The sequence below is a fragment of the Tiliqua scincoides genome, chromosome 2 (assembly GCF_035046505.1).
Source record: "Tiliqua scincoides isolate rTilSci1 chromosome 2, rTilSci1.hap2, whole genome shotgun sequence".
NCBI lineage: Eukaryota > Metazoa > Chordata > Lepidosauria > Squamata > Scincidae > Tiliqua > Tiliqua scincoides.
In genome coordinates, this window is record NC_089822.1 from 119,017,875 (window position 1) to 119,034,075 (window position 16,201).

General features: G+C 47.5%; 1 protein-coding gene across 3 annotated transcripts; it reads right to left on the bottom strand.

Moving 5' to 3' along the window:
* Positions 1 to 5,737: 5,737 nt before the first annotated feature.
* UXT (ubiquitously expressed prefoldin like chaperone) lies at positions 5,738 to 15,910 on the bottom strand. 3 transcript variants are annotated; one of them, XR_010793823.1, is made up of 8 exons: positions 15,740 to 15,875; positions 15,046 to 15,216; positions 14,744 to 14,825; positions 14,318 to 14,385; positions 8,795 to 8,902; positions 7,085 to 7,148; positions 6,621 to 6,815; positions 5,738 to 6,419 (listed from the first exon to the last, which is right to left on the bottom strand). XR_010793823.1 is itself a non-coding variant. In XM_066616037.1 (7 exons), the coding sequence occupies exons 2-7, from the start codon at positions 15,123 to 15,125 to the stop codon at positions 6,750 to 6,752; spliced, it is 468 nt and encodes a 155-aa protein (XP_066472134.1). In that variant the 5' UTR covers positions 15,126 to 15,216; positions 15,812 to 15,910; the 3' UTR covers positions 5,738 to 6,749. The 3 variants fall into 3 exon arrangements, 2 of the variants coding, with proteins under 2 accessions (XP_066472134.1, XP_066472133.1); XM_066616037.1 differs by having other exon boundaries at positions 5,738 to 6,815; positions 15,812 to 15,910; XM_066616036.1 differs by having other exon boundaries at positions 5,738 to 6,815.
* Positions 15,911 to 16,201: the final 291 nt, after the last annotated feature.

A 16,201-nucleotide genomic window follows, 5' to 3' on the forward strand; every position in this document is an offset into this window, starting at 1 on the left:
CGAGTGGCCGCCCCTTGGCAGCCCCCTCCTCCCGCCACGCGTGGGGGCCGCGCAGCCTCTCGCTTCAGCCAGCCCACCACCTCCTGGCCCCCTCGCCATCCTCGTGCGCCCACACGGTTGCCACGGCAATGGAAAAGCCACGGCGGCGAGGGAGGGGCGACGCGGAGGGGATGAAAGAGGAGGCGGGCGGGGGAGAAGCGCGAGAAGGTTGCTGCCATGGTAACCTCTGGCCCCAGAGGGAGGGGAGAGGAGCATCGAGGGGCTCGGCGCCGCCGAAGCCTCCCAGGCCCTGCCCTCGGTTGCCATGGGAACCGGGCTGCGCGTCGCAGGGCTGAGCGTTGGCCTTACGGGGCGCCGCTTGTGGGGCGGGACACTCACAGGCGCCGTTTTTGCACCGAGCGTGCCACGGGGGGAGGGGGGTGTTGCGGTGGCAGGACTGTCCCTTTGAAAGGGAGAGTTGCCAAGACACCCTGTCTCAGACCAGGCCCAGCCCCTGCAAGGAGGGTCCGAGCAGCAGCCTACACTGCAGGGTTGTTGTCAGGACAACTGGGTTCGTGTATGCGAAGCGCTTTGAAGCAGGCCTGCCTCCTTTTTCCACACCCAAGTTTCAATTCTGGGAGTGCTCTCGGACGTAGGGCACAAGCCTAACCAGGTCTACTCAGAAGTAAGTCCAGTGGGGCTTAGGATGGCAGCCTCAGCCATGCACCTATGCTCAGGTGTTTGCAGTGGCCAAGAGCACCTTAAACTGGCTTTGGCTGGCATGCCAGCTGTGTCTACCTGACTATGGTTACCCAGTGCATCAGCACCATCAGAAATGTGCCGGATGTACTTGTGGGTTGCCTGTGAAGGTTGTTCTAAGCTTTCATTTAGATGCAGCCACTAGGCGGCTGACTGGTGCAAGGGGATGCAACTCTGTCACACCCCTATTGTTTAGTCTTCCCTGGCTCCCTACATGTTTCCAAGCACAGTCCCAGATGCTGGTGAGGACCTGAAAGTCCTTCATGGCTCTGGCCCTAGACACTCAAAGGACCATCTCTGCATGAATCTGCCCATTCTGTGAAAACCTCTTAGGAAGGCTGTTGTAGGTGGCACCTCCAGTGGAGGTACAGTTGGCGATTACCTGTGACAGAGCCTTCTCTTTAGCCCCTGATCTCTGGAATGTCCTCTCACTAGAGTCCTTCCTTGCTAACAGTTCAGACTAGTGGAAAACTGTTTTTGTTTAGATTGCTCTTTGTCCCCTTTCTCCTTTTTCTTTGATTACTGTATGGTTGTTTTTATTGTTTAATTTTTTTATTAAACCAACTCTTCACCCCATATCTCTCTGCCCAAGCCAGAGGGCCTGGTAACCACTTTGAATGGTCCATCCATGCAGTATGTGGGAAAATGTCAGCCTGTCTGGCCCCAATACCCTTTCAAACAATGGACAAGAATGACACTTGTGGAACCCCACTGGTTTTTGGCCACATCTGCCCATCAGCTGAGTCCATCTACCTGATCATCATTTTGGGCAAGTCCCAGGGGTTGCACTAGATTTTTGCAAGATTAGTCAATTGAGTTGAAACCCTATTTGCTGACATGCCTTGAAAAGAGGATGAGTTGGAAAAAGGAGGAGCAACTACTTAAGTCAAACTGCCTCTTTGGTAACGAGAGACTGTGGGCACAATCCTAACCCCTTATGTCAGTGTTTTCCAGCACTGACATAAGGGTAATGCAGCTATGAGGTAAGGGAACAAACATTCCCTTACTTTGAGGAGGCCTCCGTGAGTGACAGACACCCACTGCAGGATGCAGCACACATCCCATTGGCACTGCTATGCCAGTGCTGGAAAGCACTGACATAAGGGGTTAGGATTGTGCCCTAGATCTTCCATCTGCCTAAGGATAGGTTTTAGTGCAGGGACAATGCAGTTAGAAATTGGTTTTGATTTCTTTTTTGCTACACATGACCATACCCCTCTATTGTTCCTACTATGTGCTTTGTCCTTTCTTTTCTTCAATGTATTGGCAACCTTCAGTCTCGAAAGACTATGGTATCGCGCTCTGAAAGGTGGTTCTGGCACAGCGTCTAGTGTGGCTGAAAAGGCCAATCTGGGAGTGACAATCCCTTCCACACCGGGAGCAAGTGCAGTCTGTCCCTGGTCTGTCTCCCTGGCTATGGGCCTTCCTTCTTTGCCTCTTAGCCTCAGACTGTTGGCAAAGTGTCTCTTCAAACTGGGAAAGGCCATGCTGCACAGCCTGCCTCCAAGCGGGCCGCTCAGAGGCCAGGGTTTCCCACTTGTTGAGGTCCATCCCTAAGACCTTCAGATCCCTCTTGCAGATGTCCTTGTATCGCAGCTGTGGTCTACCTGTAGGGCGCTTTCCTTGCACAAGTTCTCCATAGAGGAGATCCTTTGGGATCCGGCCATCATCCATTCTCACGACATGACCAAGCCAACGCAGGCGTCTCTGTTTCAGCAGTGAATACATGCTAGGGATTCCAGCACGTTCCAGGACTGTGTTGTTTGGAACTTTGTCCTGCCAGCTGATGCCAAGGATGCATCGGAGGCAGCGCATGTGGAAAGCGCTCAGTTTCCTCTCCAATTCCTCTTCCTTTTCTTCAATAAGCCATTTTTAAATTGTAAAGATATCCTGCCTGTCTGGTAAAAGACAAGAGTTTAGAGCCAATTTCCTTCTGGTACTCTGATAGACAGGCATCTCAATCTTAACTTGCACTGGAACAGGCAGGCCAGCAGATATATCCAGCGCAAGTTTGCAGCCAAAAGCAGCACAGCTCGAGGCAAGGGGAATCACTTCCCCTTACCCCATGTCACGCTGCAGTGGCCCTAATGGGTCTACTAGGATCAGAGCCACCTCCAGAGATGGCACAGATCTGCGCAGAATGGAGCAGCCAAATGCTGCCTGGGAATGGGGGGCATAATCTCCAGGTCCTAGCCCCACCTCCCACTCCCCATCTGCCTGCCCCCACGAAAGCCCAGTGCCCACTCTCCCCCCATCCCAGAATGCCCCCCAGTGCAACTCCTGAGCTTGGCCGGCACAACTCACCCATCCTCCAGGCCTGTGGCAGCATAGGGAGGCTTTTGCAGCACTCTCAAACCTTGTGCCAGCCCAACTCCCCCTTAGGATTGCGTGCTGAATGGTGAAAATGCTACAAGGGCTTGCAGTATGTGTTATCTGTGTAAAAGCAAAAGGCAGCCAGGTCAGTTAGCACCCTTTCTCTCCTCCAGCAAACAGACTTCAGTACCTAGGTGATGGACCAGACTGGGGGAAAGATGTGAGGTAGAGCCTTAACACATTAATTTCTGATGGCTGCACATCTATGCCCCCTATAAGTCAGGCTGAAGTTCAGCAATAGCCAGGACAAATTTCCATGACACGTCTGGTCATATACATGGTAAGTTGAAGAAAACTACAACCCTGATCAGCAATTTTTTTGATAGGCGCATTTGGAAGTTCCTGATTTCTCCTAGTTAGCAACCTTCACAAGCACAATCGCTCCACTTTCACTTCTGATGAGCTGGGGAGCCCTGCAGATGCTCACGCAGGGCTCCCCACACCCCAGGACAGTTGCTGCAGGGACTGGTGAGTGCATCCCAGTCCCTGCAGTCCTGTTAGTGATACAATCCTGGGGATTGTGTTGCTGCCTCCTCCCCTTAAGGGGGCAGAGGCCAGGGCCTTCAGGCTTGGGTGTCAGGACTTGGCTTGGGCATCAGGATGCCCCACTTTGAAAAACACTGCCCTACAGGAAGGAACTTCTCACCAAAGGATCCTGAGGAGAAATAGAGGGTTATTTCCCAGCCCAAGCTGCCTGCTCACCTCCACACAACACAAAGGAATAACCCACTCCGGAAAGTATGTTCCTTTCCTTCCACCCCTATTCACAGACACACTGTATGGGGTTGCTGTGGTAGTGCTGCAGGACAACATGTGGCCAAGCATGGAAGAGAAGTGAAATTTATAGGACTCCACTGATTACTCCTCCCAGAGTTCCCAATCATCCTTCCTGCAATGCAATGTTCCATTTGTGTCCCCAGAGGGCCTAATAGAAATCCAGCTCACAATTTAATGTACACTTGCTTTTCTTTACACTTCAGTGTAAGGGAATTGGAGACAGTTTCCTCAGACAGTGACAGTTCTTGAAACCAGAATTTATCTCCATGCCTTACATCATCTATGTGCTCCAACATGCCAGGCACGAGCTGTGTTATAGTCTGTTTTTATTCTGCAGTCAAGTTCAAAATGCCTGACTGATACACTCACAGTATTGAAAGTACCTTTCCCATGCAACATGCTCAATTCATGTGCTGTTTCTATTTTAAAACATAACCTCATTTGCTTCTGGACTTGCGCCAGCCCATGGGCACCTCAGGATTATGCCCCAAGCCAGTATTTCTCAAGGTTTGTCCTCCACTGTACCACTTCACATAGTCCAAAGTACCACTGGAGGTAACCGGTGATTACCTCGTTGCCAGTTACTGCTGGATAGGGAGGCCAGATGTGATGCAACAACCACCAGTAAGAAGCTCGGGGTGGACTGGAGGGCTTTTTTGAGCATGGAAAAGCATGCTTTGGAGCTCTACCTGCTGAGCTCCTACTGCTGTTTGTTGCATCATGTTCTTGGGCTCACTGCTGAGAGACAGGTGTCCAGGATTTCCTGCGAATACCACCAGATACCATCTTAAGTACCACTGGTCTAAGCCCAAAGGGTGGGATGGAGAAGCCAGGTGGATTCCACTTCTCCAACTAATTAATTTGATGAAATCAAAATAATACATTTCCTATCCCACAGGAAGTCTTTGTTTTTTCTCTGCCAGTTGCCTGAATGACACATCCAGTGGAACACACACTTGTTCACCTGCAGCTGCAAGGCTTGTGGCTTTCTTAAGCAATGCAAGTAGCTTAACCTAGGGACCATCTAGCTAAATTGGAACCAGACTTTATGGTTGTTCTTTTTGCTCTTTCCATGCAGATCCCTTGCAATCTTTGTCAGGAGGAAGGGAAACTGTGGGCTGAGAGTTTGGAATAGCATTTCAGCACCATCTGCTGGACAATATTGGTTACTAAGCCATTTGATGAACACTGGGCTTTGTGCATTCCAGCCAGGGTCAGGCATTTTCCATCGGCCTACTTTTGTATGCAACAGCTCAATAACCCATAGAATTGCACTGTAAAGTATTGTCACCCTATTGCAGGCAAGGCTGATGAATGAAAAATTCCTTTGATTTTTGGTTACCAATAAACTGTTTTTATTGGTAAATGGTTTTATTTTTGTTGCATGCTACTTTATGGGCAGGAGGTCTGGTCTAGAGGGTTGAGCCTCCGTCTGCCTGAAGTTAACATCCGAAGGTCACCAGTTCGAGGCCACCGGCACCGTGAGTGGTGAGACCTTGAAGCAGCTGACAAGCCAAGCCGAGTTACTCCACCTGCTCTTGGAGAGATGGAGCTGCTTGTCAGCCTGCGTGGGAAGAATCTGGAGGCCACTAAGTGATAACAGACCACAAAAGATCCATCTGAAATGTTGTGCGGTTCTTGAAAGATAGAACCTTTCTTCAATTGTAAAAATCCCTATGGGGATTTAGAACAGCTTGCCTATGTAAACCGCCTTGAATTAAAGTCTGAGAAGAAATCTGATGACCAAGAAAGGCCGTATATAAATGCCTGTATTATTATTATTACTTACAGCACAGGGAAGGTGGCTAACAAACAATATTAATAAAAAGGACTCCCTCTACTACTTGCCTGTGTTTAATATTCAGTTTAATATTCAGCCTGTGTTTAATTAATGTCACTGTGAAACATTTTGATACTGCCTGTCTCACGTTAAGAACACAAGGGCGCTTACAACAGAATAGAAAGAAATCAATACAAAATTATAAGCACACAACAGAAGCAATACAAATCCAAAGACATAAGCAAAAAGAACATAAAATGTAACAGATCATAAAGACATCAAATATATTAGTGAGAAAAGCCAGATTTTCAACCTGTGAACAACCACTTGCAAGGTGGAAGAGACACACACATGCTAGAAGGCAGAGAATTCCCCACCTTGGTGGTCACTATTGAGAAAGCCTGCTCACATGTCTCCATTCACAAAGTTTCAAAAAACAGAACATGAAAAAAGCCAACCTCTCAGCTCTTGAGAGACAGTTATATTAATATGGAAAGAAGGCAGATCTTCAGGCATCTTGACCTGAAGCTCAGGGCTTTAAAGGTAATCACCAGGTCCTTGAATTGTACTTAGCAACATGACAATGTGCACAGAAACAAAGGCAAGACTTTGCCACATTGTTTTGCACTGGGCAACACCCAAGTACAAGCTGAAGCTTCTGAAAGGTCTTCAAAGGCAACTCCATGTAAAGCACTTTATAAAGAATGAGGTTCCTGCTGCATCTAACAGGAATTGCTTCCCAGAAGGGAAACTGGATGGAGAGAAGGAAAAATAAGAGAAACATTGGAATGCAGAATCTTTATTTTTTGCAGTTGAAAAGAGTTTGCACTAACAAACAGTGCCAGGGGAAATAGAGGCGGAGAAGGGACAAGCACTGGGAGCAGACACATCAATTTGCCTGCCTCGTGAGAAGTTGTTCCCCTTCCACCCCACAACCTCCCATTTACCACACCTCACTCAGATGCGTTTCTCCAGCTGCAAGTGCAGTTCCTGCTGTCACTGAAATGCCCAAGAGATCAACTCTTCTTTCAGTATGTCAGGCTTTGAAAACTATCACCTCTGTGTACAGGAGGGCAAGTGCCTATGGAAAGATGTCCCTTCTGGCTTCCTCAGTCAGGTCCTTGAGACCTTGGAGTTCACGTAAGCCCTGTGCAGAAGGCAAAGAAAAAGTCTGAACTCAATTTCCTACTGATATTTTGTGCCATAAACCTGTGGTTCCCAAACTGTAAGTTGTGGCTCCCTGGGGAGCTGTGGAATCTTCACGAAAAACCCACTGCCCTATACAACCTATACGACAGTAGCCTTAATGGGGAGAAAAGGCCAATGGTCCAGTAGGTCAAGGGAGTCGCCAGTCGAAAAACTTCTAATGCACACCCTCAAGCCCATACAAAATACTCCCTACTCCTACCCAATTACCTCTAAAACCATCCGGATATTGGCTTTGATCTTGGCAGAGTCTTTGGTGAGGGCTTCGCTGAGCCTATCAAAAATGGAGGAAAACCATTGTAGATGAGGAAGGAGGATGGATTGGATCAGATCAATAAATCCTAACAGCACCTGGACCATGTTGTGCTAGTCTGCAACTGTTGTCCCTGTTGCAGTATATGCAACTACCTTTGCCTGAGCCTAAACCAGGAGAATAAGGTTACTGGGAGTAAGCCCTACCAAACACAGTGCAGGCTTCTAATGTAAATATTCATTGTGTGAAGCTACACAAATGTGAATTGCTCTAGCTATGACTGACATTTTAGCAGTTAGGCAGCCCAATCCTGTGGCACGCGGCTATGCCAGCACCGAAAACGGCTGCCGCCACATCCAAGCGTGCCCACAGCAGCTGTGGGCGGCACCTCAGGAGAAGGGGACAAAAGTCCCCTTCTCCCGGGTAAGGGGCCCCGCAATAGGGCTACTCGATTCACCACCAACCAAAAGGTCAGCAATGAGGGAAAAGCATTTGTGTAGGGCGCCAAGCCCCGCACAAATGCTCTGGATCTGGTAGAGCAGAGCTCTACTGGACCCGCCTCCCTCCCTTTCCCAGGCATGCCTCCTCCCCGCTTCTCCCCTCCCCCCACTTACCTTACCGCAGCTCAGCGGTCCATGTGACCGCTGAACAGCAGAGGCCAGGCGCCCATCTGGCACTAGCCCAGCTAGCGGTAAGCCTCGCAAACTTGACTTACGGCACGTTTTCAAGCCCACAACTGGGCTCTCAGTCATCCTAACTCTTTGCTAACTCTCACTGCAAAGTGGTCCAACTGGTTTACATCACTTTAATGCTAAGCAAACAAAACTTTGCTAAGAAGCCATGTTCTTTTATCTGAAATTTTAACTTTTTAATTGTCTATTATTGTAATAAATTTATTCTTGCAAGGCATGGAACAGCCCCCATCCATAGCAAGCATTTAGCGATAAGGTATGGTTACCCAGCAGTGAGGTACCATGCTTTGCACATATTTAGAGATGTTCTTTTTATATGTCCCAGGTCAGGATTTTAGCACTGAAAATACTTTGGGAATACGGAGGCCAATGTCTGCCCCAAAGAATATGCTTGTATGTTCTTGAAGTTTTTTTTGGCTCCTCACTGTTATAAGCATTACTGTTATCAATATGTTGCACTAAGGCAATGTATGATGCTAGAGAACTGCAATTAAGAGCATGTATACTCTACAAACTTATGTTTGCCTATCAAGGTTTCCTAAAAAATTTATGGGAACTGTAGTTTGGTAAGGAAGCTGAGAATTCTCTGCTAGAGCTCTTTTGTGCTCTGACAGATCAGTGCTATGGAGTTAGTGCTGATCCAAGTACTAAAATCATAGAGATCCTTACATAGTGGAAATAGCTACTGAACCAGATTACACTGTAGTGTAGACAAACTTCAATAGGAGAAATCCAAAGGCTTATGGGGTTTATTTAGCCATAAAACTATATTAACAATCATTGCTCTGGGGTCTCCTCCATATACATATCAGCCACATGGTCTGCCTATGAGGATCAGAGAGAGCCAGAGCATGACACTACTAGCTGTTGGGAAACATGATCACTCCAGGCTAGTGAAGGATGCTTTAATGTAGTCTGCCAAATGAAAATGAACAGAACTAGTAAATAAGGGATGGGTGAATTCAACCAACTCACTCTGTCAGTAGTTTGTTCTTCTTCTCAATGAAGGCCAGAGCCTCAGGTAGTGTCAACTCCACGAAGAACCCGTAACCCAATGCTACAAAGATGGTGGAGGTTTCTGGCCTGCAGCAGAGTGAGGACAGAAATAGGAAATGATGTGAGCTTGACCTGGCCAAAGTGGAGAGCAGGAGGAGATAGCAACTGTGTACTGTATTCTTACTGGAGCTTGCAATTATGGAGCAGCCCATTTCAGAGTTTATTACATTTGTCTTACTCTTCCTCCATCAAGTTCAAGATGGCATACATGATTCTCGTCCCCTTTTACCTTCACAACAACCTTTGTGGTAGGCTGGGCTTAGTGCCTGGGTTAAGGTCACCCAGTGAGCTTTGTCACAGAACAGAAATTTGAACCTGACTGTCTCTGCTCCTGGTCCATGATTTTAACCACTATTTGCATGCTGACATGCCATCACAGCCATAACAGAGTGGGAAACAACTCAGCTAATACTTCAGAACTTATACACGGCATTTCAAGTGTTCAAAGAACTGTGTTTTTCAACCAAAATAACATACAAACCAAGGGTGGCAGAAGTGGGGAGCATGTTATATAAACATATTGCTTCTCTCGTAGAAACAACCTCAAAGTTACGCACAGAGCTGCACCAACTGCAAGTCTCTTCCTGGCTTCCTCCACAGCTTCAACACTGTTCTGATGAATGGCAACACTTTGTTCCTTTTTTGAGGGCCAATGTGTGTTGACACTGATCTTGGCCTTCTGCCAGCAGGAAGAGGAGATAGAAGTGTCACTTCACACTCAACCACACTTCCTTGCATGGGATGAATGCTAGTGGGAAGACTGCCTAAATTTAGCTCTTGTTTTGCTAATCATCTTTCAACACACATTCTTTTTTTCAAAAAAAAAAAAACCCAAAATTTTTTTATCCAGAAAGGGTTCATTTGGGGATAAGACCTCAACAAATTCTCAACTTCTCCTTTCCACACACCCCAAAACCACCAGAAGTTATGGTTAGCTATTTCTATATATGATGAAATTTATACGTTTTGGGGGGAAAGCAAGTATTTTCAACAATAGCAAAGTCTCCCCAAGTCAATTAGAAAACTTGCCATCAAAAGGAAGAGTTGGCTAAAAGAGCATACTCTGGTCCCAAGTACAAAATCAAGCAAACTGCTAGAGAGGACAAAAAGAGGAAGCTTCACGAACCCTGCTTTCAGGACCCTATCAGTTCAGTTATCTAGGTTCTCTTGCTCCAGCCAAATTTTAGATCTACAATCCTCGTACTTCCAATGGTCTACATTTTTCCTGAAGAGTGAGACCATTACTCTTATAGCTGAAAAAGTTTCCGTTTATACATGAAATAATAAATACTATTGCCTATCCCTTGGGGAGGTCTTGACCGTTTGGGACATGTTTCCCAATTGGAAAGAGGCAAGAAGAGAACAATGAATCATGTGTGCTACTTCCTCTGTGGATGCATGCTGCAGGCTCACAAGGCCTTTAATTATTTTATCTTTTGTGTCACACTAATAGTTCAACTCATAGAATGAAGCTTGAGAATTACAGCTTTAGGCTGTAAGCTTCTTGATCAGAGTCCTGTTTTGTGGCTTGTGCTGTGCTGGGTGCAGTGTAAATACGCCACCCTCTTTAATGCCATTTTACATAAGATACAGCAACAAGTTTTCTAAGTCATAGAAGCTGAGTGAATACTTGGAAGTAAGACCCACTGACTATAATGGGACTTCCAAGTAGACATACGTTGTGCTCTCAGTCCCAAGATGCATCAGCGCTTATGCACTGTGGTCACAGGTGCAATACAAAGGATAAGAAAAAGCCAGCTGTTTTGATCTGCACACATTCCAACTTCTGGACGAACCTCTGGAATGGATCCAGTGCATGTCCTGGGGACTTCATGCCTATGCTTGGCCTTTTGAAAGTGAATCTTTTTCACCATCAAGTGTTTGCTGCTATTTTACTGTCTCAGATTATATCTTCAACAAGGTGTTTGTCAACTTACACCCCCCTGCCTAGTGCTGTTCATTAAACACCTTTTAACTCTCTGCTTCCTCCTAATGAGATTTACCCGATCTGTCTCCTTCACAGCCAGATCCAATTAGCTCTTTGAATTCTCACTGTCAACTGAAATCTTCCCCAAGCTGATAAACACATTCACACTCAGACTAAGGGCCCAATCCAACTTTCCAGCACCAATGCAGTCACAATGCAGGGAGGAGAAAAACGTTACCTTGAGGAAGCCTCCATGACTGCCCCATACCACAGGATGCAGTGCATGCCCCATTGACATGGCTGCACCACCCCTGAAAAGTTGGATGGGATTGAGTTCCAAGTTGCTCTGACAAGAATAGCACCACCAAACACACACTTTCTCAATAGAGGTATCCCTGCTTTCCAACAGTTCATTTTTTGACAATTTGTTCTTTCAACACATTTCACTTATATCCAGAAGACATTCATTCAATGCAATCTTTGCTGTTTCAACCTCTCTCTGCTGTTCTAAAGGCTACAACTGCCCTCCCCCGTGTTGATTTACATATGACATGGTGATTCAAACCGGGTCTATTCCCATTCCTGAAGGTGTTAGAGTCCATTTGCAGAAATATTTGTGTGAAGGCCAGAATATGCAAGATGAAAAAGGTATTTATAGTTTGCTAGCTAAAAAAAGCATTTGAAGTCTTCGTAAACTAAAAAAAAAAAGACTGGGTTCCACTTTTCACCACTGCTCCAGACCCTAACCCAGTGTTTTTCAACTGCTGTGCCGTGTTACATTAGTGTGCCGAGAGGCTGCCTCAGGTGTGCGTAGAGATCAGAACAGACAGACGTGCACGCAGGGGAAGCGGCTGCTTTGAGCCTTATGCACAGCAGAAGGAAAAGGAGCAGGCAGCCAGCCAGCCAAGGGGCTGGTCACAGCTGCTTTGCACCACCTGCTGTCACTTGAAGGCTGCAACCTGATCCTGATTTACCTGGGAGTAAGCCCCATTGACTATTATGGGGCTTACTTCTGAGTAGACACACCTAGGATTGGGTATTAAGTCCTTGCCTCCTCTGTGTGCTGATTGGGTGACCAGAGAAGCTTGGAGGAGGTCCCAGCTGGTGGAGTGAGTGAGAACTAAGCGAGTGAGTCTGCTGAGGCCACCAGCCTAAGAACTGGCTGGCTCAAAAGGTTCTGGATAGTCCCTTTTCCTTGCCACAGTTTGCCTGCAACTCCCCAAAGCAACCCTCCCTGCATTGCCTTTTTGGGGAAGGGCACTGGGCCCCAATCCTCTCCATACTTACCTGGGAGTAAGCCCCATTGATATAATGGGGCTTACTTCTAAGTAGACTTGCCTAGGATTGGGCTTTTGGTCATACTTTTTTTTCTTAAATACAGGAGCAGGTAATGGGCACTTCTCCCCACCCCACTCCCTCCCACAGGCACATTGCCCCCCAAATCTCATAACTGCAGTCAGCACCTCCCTTACTGTCCCTCCCTTCACTCCTCAACACATTCCAAAGGTTCAGAATCACTTGCTTCAAGTTCTCTCTTCCCCCTACTCCAGCTAAATCCTATAGTTGTTTCACTCATGTCTCTTCATTGCCCCTCACCCACAGCTCTCCTATGTGCTCAATCTGACCTCTCTTTGCCAGCACTTTCTCGCATAACACTTTAATAACATTTTCCATCCTTTTCACAATCACATATCCTTTCCTCTCCAAGCTTCTTGTGAGTTTCTTTGTCATGTAATATAATTGTATTAATTATATTAACAATTAATTGTAATGTAGTGATTTAATGTAAGTAAAAACTAGTAGTGTGTCTTGATAATTTTAGTGCCTTGTCAGTGTGCCCTGAGCTGAAAAAGGTTGCAAATGGCTGTCCTAACCTGTCAAATGAGCGGGGGATGCCTGTATACCAGTTACTGTTCAAGATGTCACATGTGTAATTGTAATTCTCTATACACCTCACAACAATCCTATATAGATCTGTACGATTGTCTACCCCAATGGTTCGCAAACTTTTTAGCACCAGGACCCACTTTTTAAAATGGCACTCTGCAAGGACCCATCTAGTTTTATGAGACCAAAAGAATTCATTTTATCATCCGCTCAAGCTTCCATTTTTATCCTTCTACTGGGGTGAGAAGCACCTTATGGAGCATTTGTTGAGCTCTGCTTACATCAGATCAGGACATTTATGGTGGCCTAATGATCCCTTTCACCTGGTCTTTGATAAGAACTGAGGCACAGTCACCTACTCAAGAGTAAATGCTCATGTATGACTCAGTTTTACTTTCCATAGGGCTCAATGCATTTTCCTTGTCAGTTGTGCAACCCACCAAAAATCAGATCCAGTGGTTTGGGAACCACTGATTTAACCCATATTGCAAATGTTGGACTAATGCTGATGTGATGGATTGCCTAAATTTGTGACAGAGATGAGATATGAATTGGTGGTTTCCTTATACTATTCTCTCTGCAGCACAGAACTCAGACCAGTTCTCTCCCCCCCCCCCACAGAGTCCCTGTGCCTTTAATGGCTGAACAGGTAAACATTAGCAACTGCTACCTTTACCCCAGTAATGAGCTACAAAAGATGCTAAACAACCCACTGTGGAAGTTTGGGAACCAGTGCCTTCCCCTCCTACAAAAGGGGATTTCTTAACTAGCTTAAGCAAGTGGTACAGTTGCCCAGTTACCTGCTTTACATGCTAATATAGTTCACTAGTTGAAAGACAAGGTAGTCTTGATTGTGTTCGGATATCTATGGAATATGGTGATGTACGGATAGCACATGCATGCTTAGAAGTGGTTGAACTCAACAGCTATCTGGCACCTTATGACTTTAATCATTTCCCATTCTGAGTGTTCCACTTTTTTTGGCTACAAGACTTTTTATCCCAGTGACAGATCTTTAATATGCAGTTAAAAGTGTAGGAAACAAGGGGCTGAAGTTGTTTTACCAGATTCCAAGGCCAAGCTCTGCCTGGAGAATTATGCCCACTTTAAGCTAATTAGGTCCCCTTCTTTCCTCAAAAATGACCCTGGTTCTGCCCTGTAGTACTGCTGAACACCACCCCCAGGGTAGCTTGCCTGTTTAATTGGCAAAGGTCCTCCTTCCTCCCCTCTCCTGCCACTACAGCAACACATTGGTCCTCCACAGGTCTTGGGTGTGGCAGCCAAACACCAATCTCAGTGTCTCCAGCAGCCTCCAAAATCCATTCACACACCAGTCCATCAGCAGTTCCAGTAGTCCATTAGTTCCTCAGTCTCAGCTTTTCTTCTTCAGCTACCCACCCCAAACTCTCCCTTCATCAGCTGCTGTTATGCCTGAGGGCCTTATTGCCTTCAAGTGGCTACAGCTGTGCAGTACACCCTCTGCTGAAAGTCCAGGCCTTAACCCTTAAAGGGGCCACTGCTGACACCACATCCTGCCTCCTTGCCAGCTCTTCCAATAAAGAAGTATTCCAGAAAACAGCAGAGTACACAGAGAAGTACACAGAGAAGTACTTTTTAAAATTACTCACACTTCTGCATTGACATAGAAATTGCAGCCTAGGTCCACTTGAGTTGTCAGCTCTTGAGCTCCTGTTTCCTGAGAAAAAAGGAGAGAAGTTTAGAAATCCATCGCTGTTCCCTGGGGTGAAACAACCCTCACAACTAACCCATTAAGGGCCCAATCCTATCCAATTTTCCAGGGCTGGTGCAACTATATCAAGGGGGTGTGCACTGTATCCTGTGGTGGGGGGGGGGACAGTCCCATAGGCCTCCTCAAGGCATGGGAGCATTTGTTCTCCTACCTTGGGGCTGCACTGCGGCTGCACCAGAGCTGGAAAGTTGGATAGGACTGGGCCCTTATCCTACTGTCTGTGACATAAAAACCTCTGCATTACACCATCAGAGAACTCAATAGAGTATTTTATAATAAAGCACTGAAAGCAGTTCAGACTTACCTGCACTCTCATGATAACATTCTTGAGCTGTAGGTACTGAGCAATCTTTTCATAGACCTCCTCCCGCTGCTCCAACACCTTTCTGGGGAGAAACATGAATAACTGCTTGGAATCACCAACAGAAAGTTGACTAAGGCTGCAATCCTAACCACACTTTCCTGAGAGTAAACCCCACTGAACAAAATAGGACATACTTCTGAGTAGACCTGGTTAGGATTGTGCCCCAAGAGGAATCAGACTGTGTGTTTACATGACATGGGATAGAAAGAAAATAGAACTGGGTTCTTTCAAGCACCACTCACTGGAGATCCCTCTGAAGAACATCACTGATAAAAGCTTCATACTGAAGCACTTTTCTTTGCACCTGCTCCTCTTCTAGCATCGCTAGAAGGTTTCTGCAGAAGTAGCAGCAGCAGCAGCTGTGATCCCTGGAGAAGGAATAAGATGACAGCAGCAGAAACCGATCCCTATAACTGAGGAAGGGACAAACAGACCTTGAAACACTCCCCACAAATCCAGAACATCAGCTTGCAAATTACACTGTCAGCCCCTGAAGCTAGAATCCAAGGACTCCGCAAACACAAGTGCAGCTCCCTCTGCTTTGTGAGGTGCCTCTAACCTGAACATCTAACCTGTTCTTCTTTAAGTCACAGGAAAAATCTACTGCACAGCCCTTGAACTGCTTCCTCCCACCTTACTTGTGCTATGCAAACCAGGGGCAGAACTGGGGGAGGGCCATGGCTGTGTGCCCCCCAAACCATCACACCAGTGGGAAAGGGCGCCCTTGGGACGTGGAGCATCAGGCAACAGGGGAACGCCAACTGGCAGGGGGTCCGTGGAGGCGAGCTGGAGTGGGAGCCCAGGGCCACCCAGCAGGCAGATCTGGGCTCCCAGTCCAGGCGGGTGCCCAGATCTGCACACCCAGCAAGCCTCAGCCACGGAGACCGGTTCAGCCAGGAGTCCAGGTCCGCCTGGCAGGTAGGTAGGTCCGCCCACCCAGCAACAGACACGGCGGCCGTTCAGTTCAACGGGGAGCCCAGGGCCTGATGCAAACTGCAGTCCGAGCACCTCAGCACCCTCCCGCCTGCCAGCAGCCCCTCTTCGCAGGCGAAAAAGCCAGGAAGCGAACGCGCCCCGCCCACAACCCCGCACTTCCGGAGGCGAGCACAGAGCTGCGCGCGCGGGTTATGTGCTGGAGAACCTGACGCTGGGGCGGCGCTGCTTGTCGCAGGACACCGGTGGGGAGGCTCTGCCTCTCCAGCCTCCCCACCCACCGCACTTCCCTGGGCGTTGGCCCTGGCTGCCCAGCAGGCTGCGAGCGCCGCGCTCGGCATCCTTTCTGCCCTGCAGCGAGGAGGAAACAGGCTCAGCGCACCGGCTCCTCCTTCAGAAGCCGCTGCTCTAGAGCGCGCTGCCCTGTCCTGGTCCAGTCCCCCAACTCAGTTGGACGGTGCGCCC

What these genes read in the sequence shown, in the direction of transcription:
- UXT (XM_066616037.1), bottom strand. Translation starts at nt 15,125, where the DNA reads ATGCTAGAAGAGGAGCAGGTGCAAAGAAAAGTGCTTCAGTATGAAGCT. An exon ending in ATGTTATCATGAGAGTGCAG is followed by an intron (nt 14,386 to 14,743) that starts GTAAGTCTGAAC and finishes CTTTTTTCTCAG; the next exon opens with GAAACAGGAGCTCAAGAGCT. An exon ending in TTCTATGTCAATGCAGAAGT is followed by an intron (nt 8,903 to 14,317) that starts GTGAGTAATTTT and finishes ACTCTGCTGCAG; the next exon opens with GCCAGAAACCTCCACCATCT.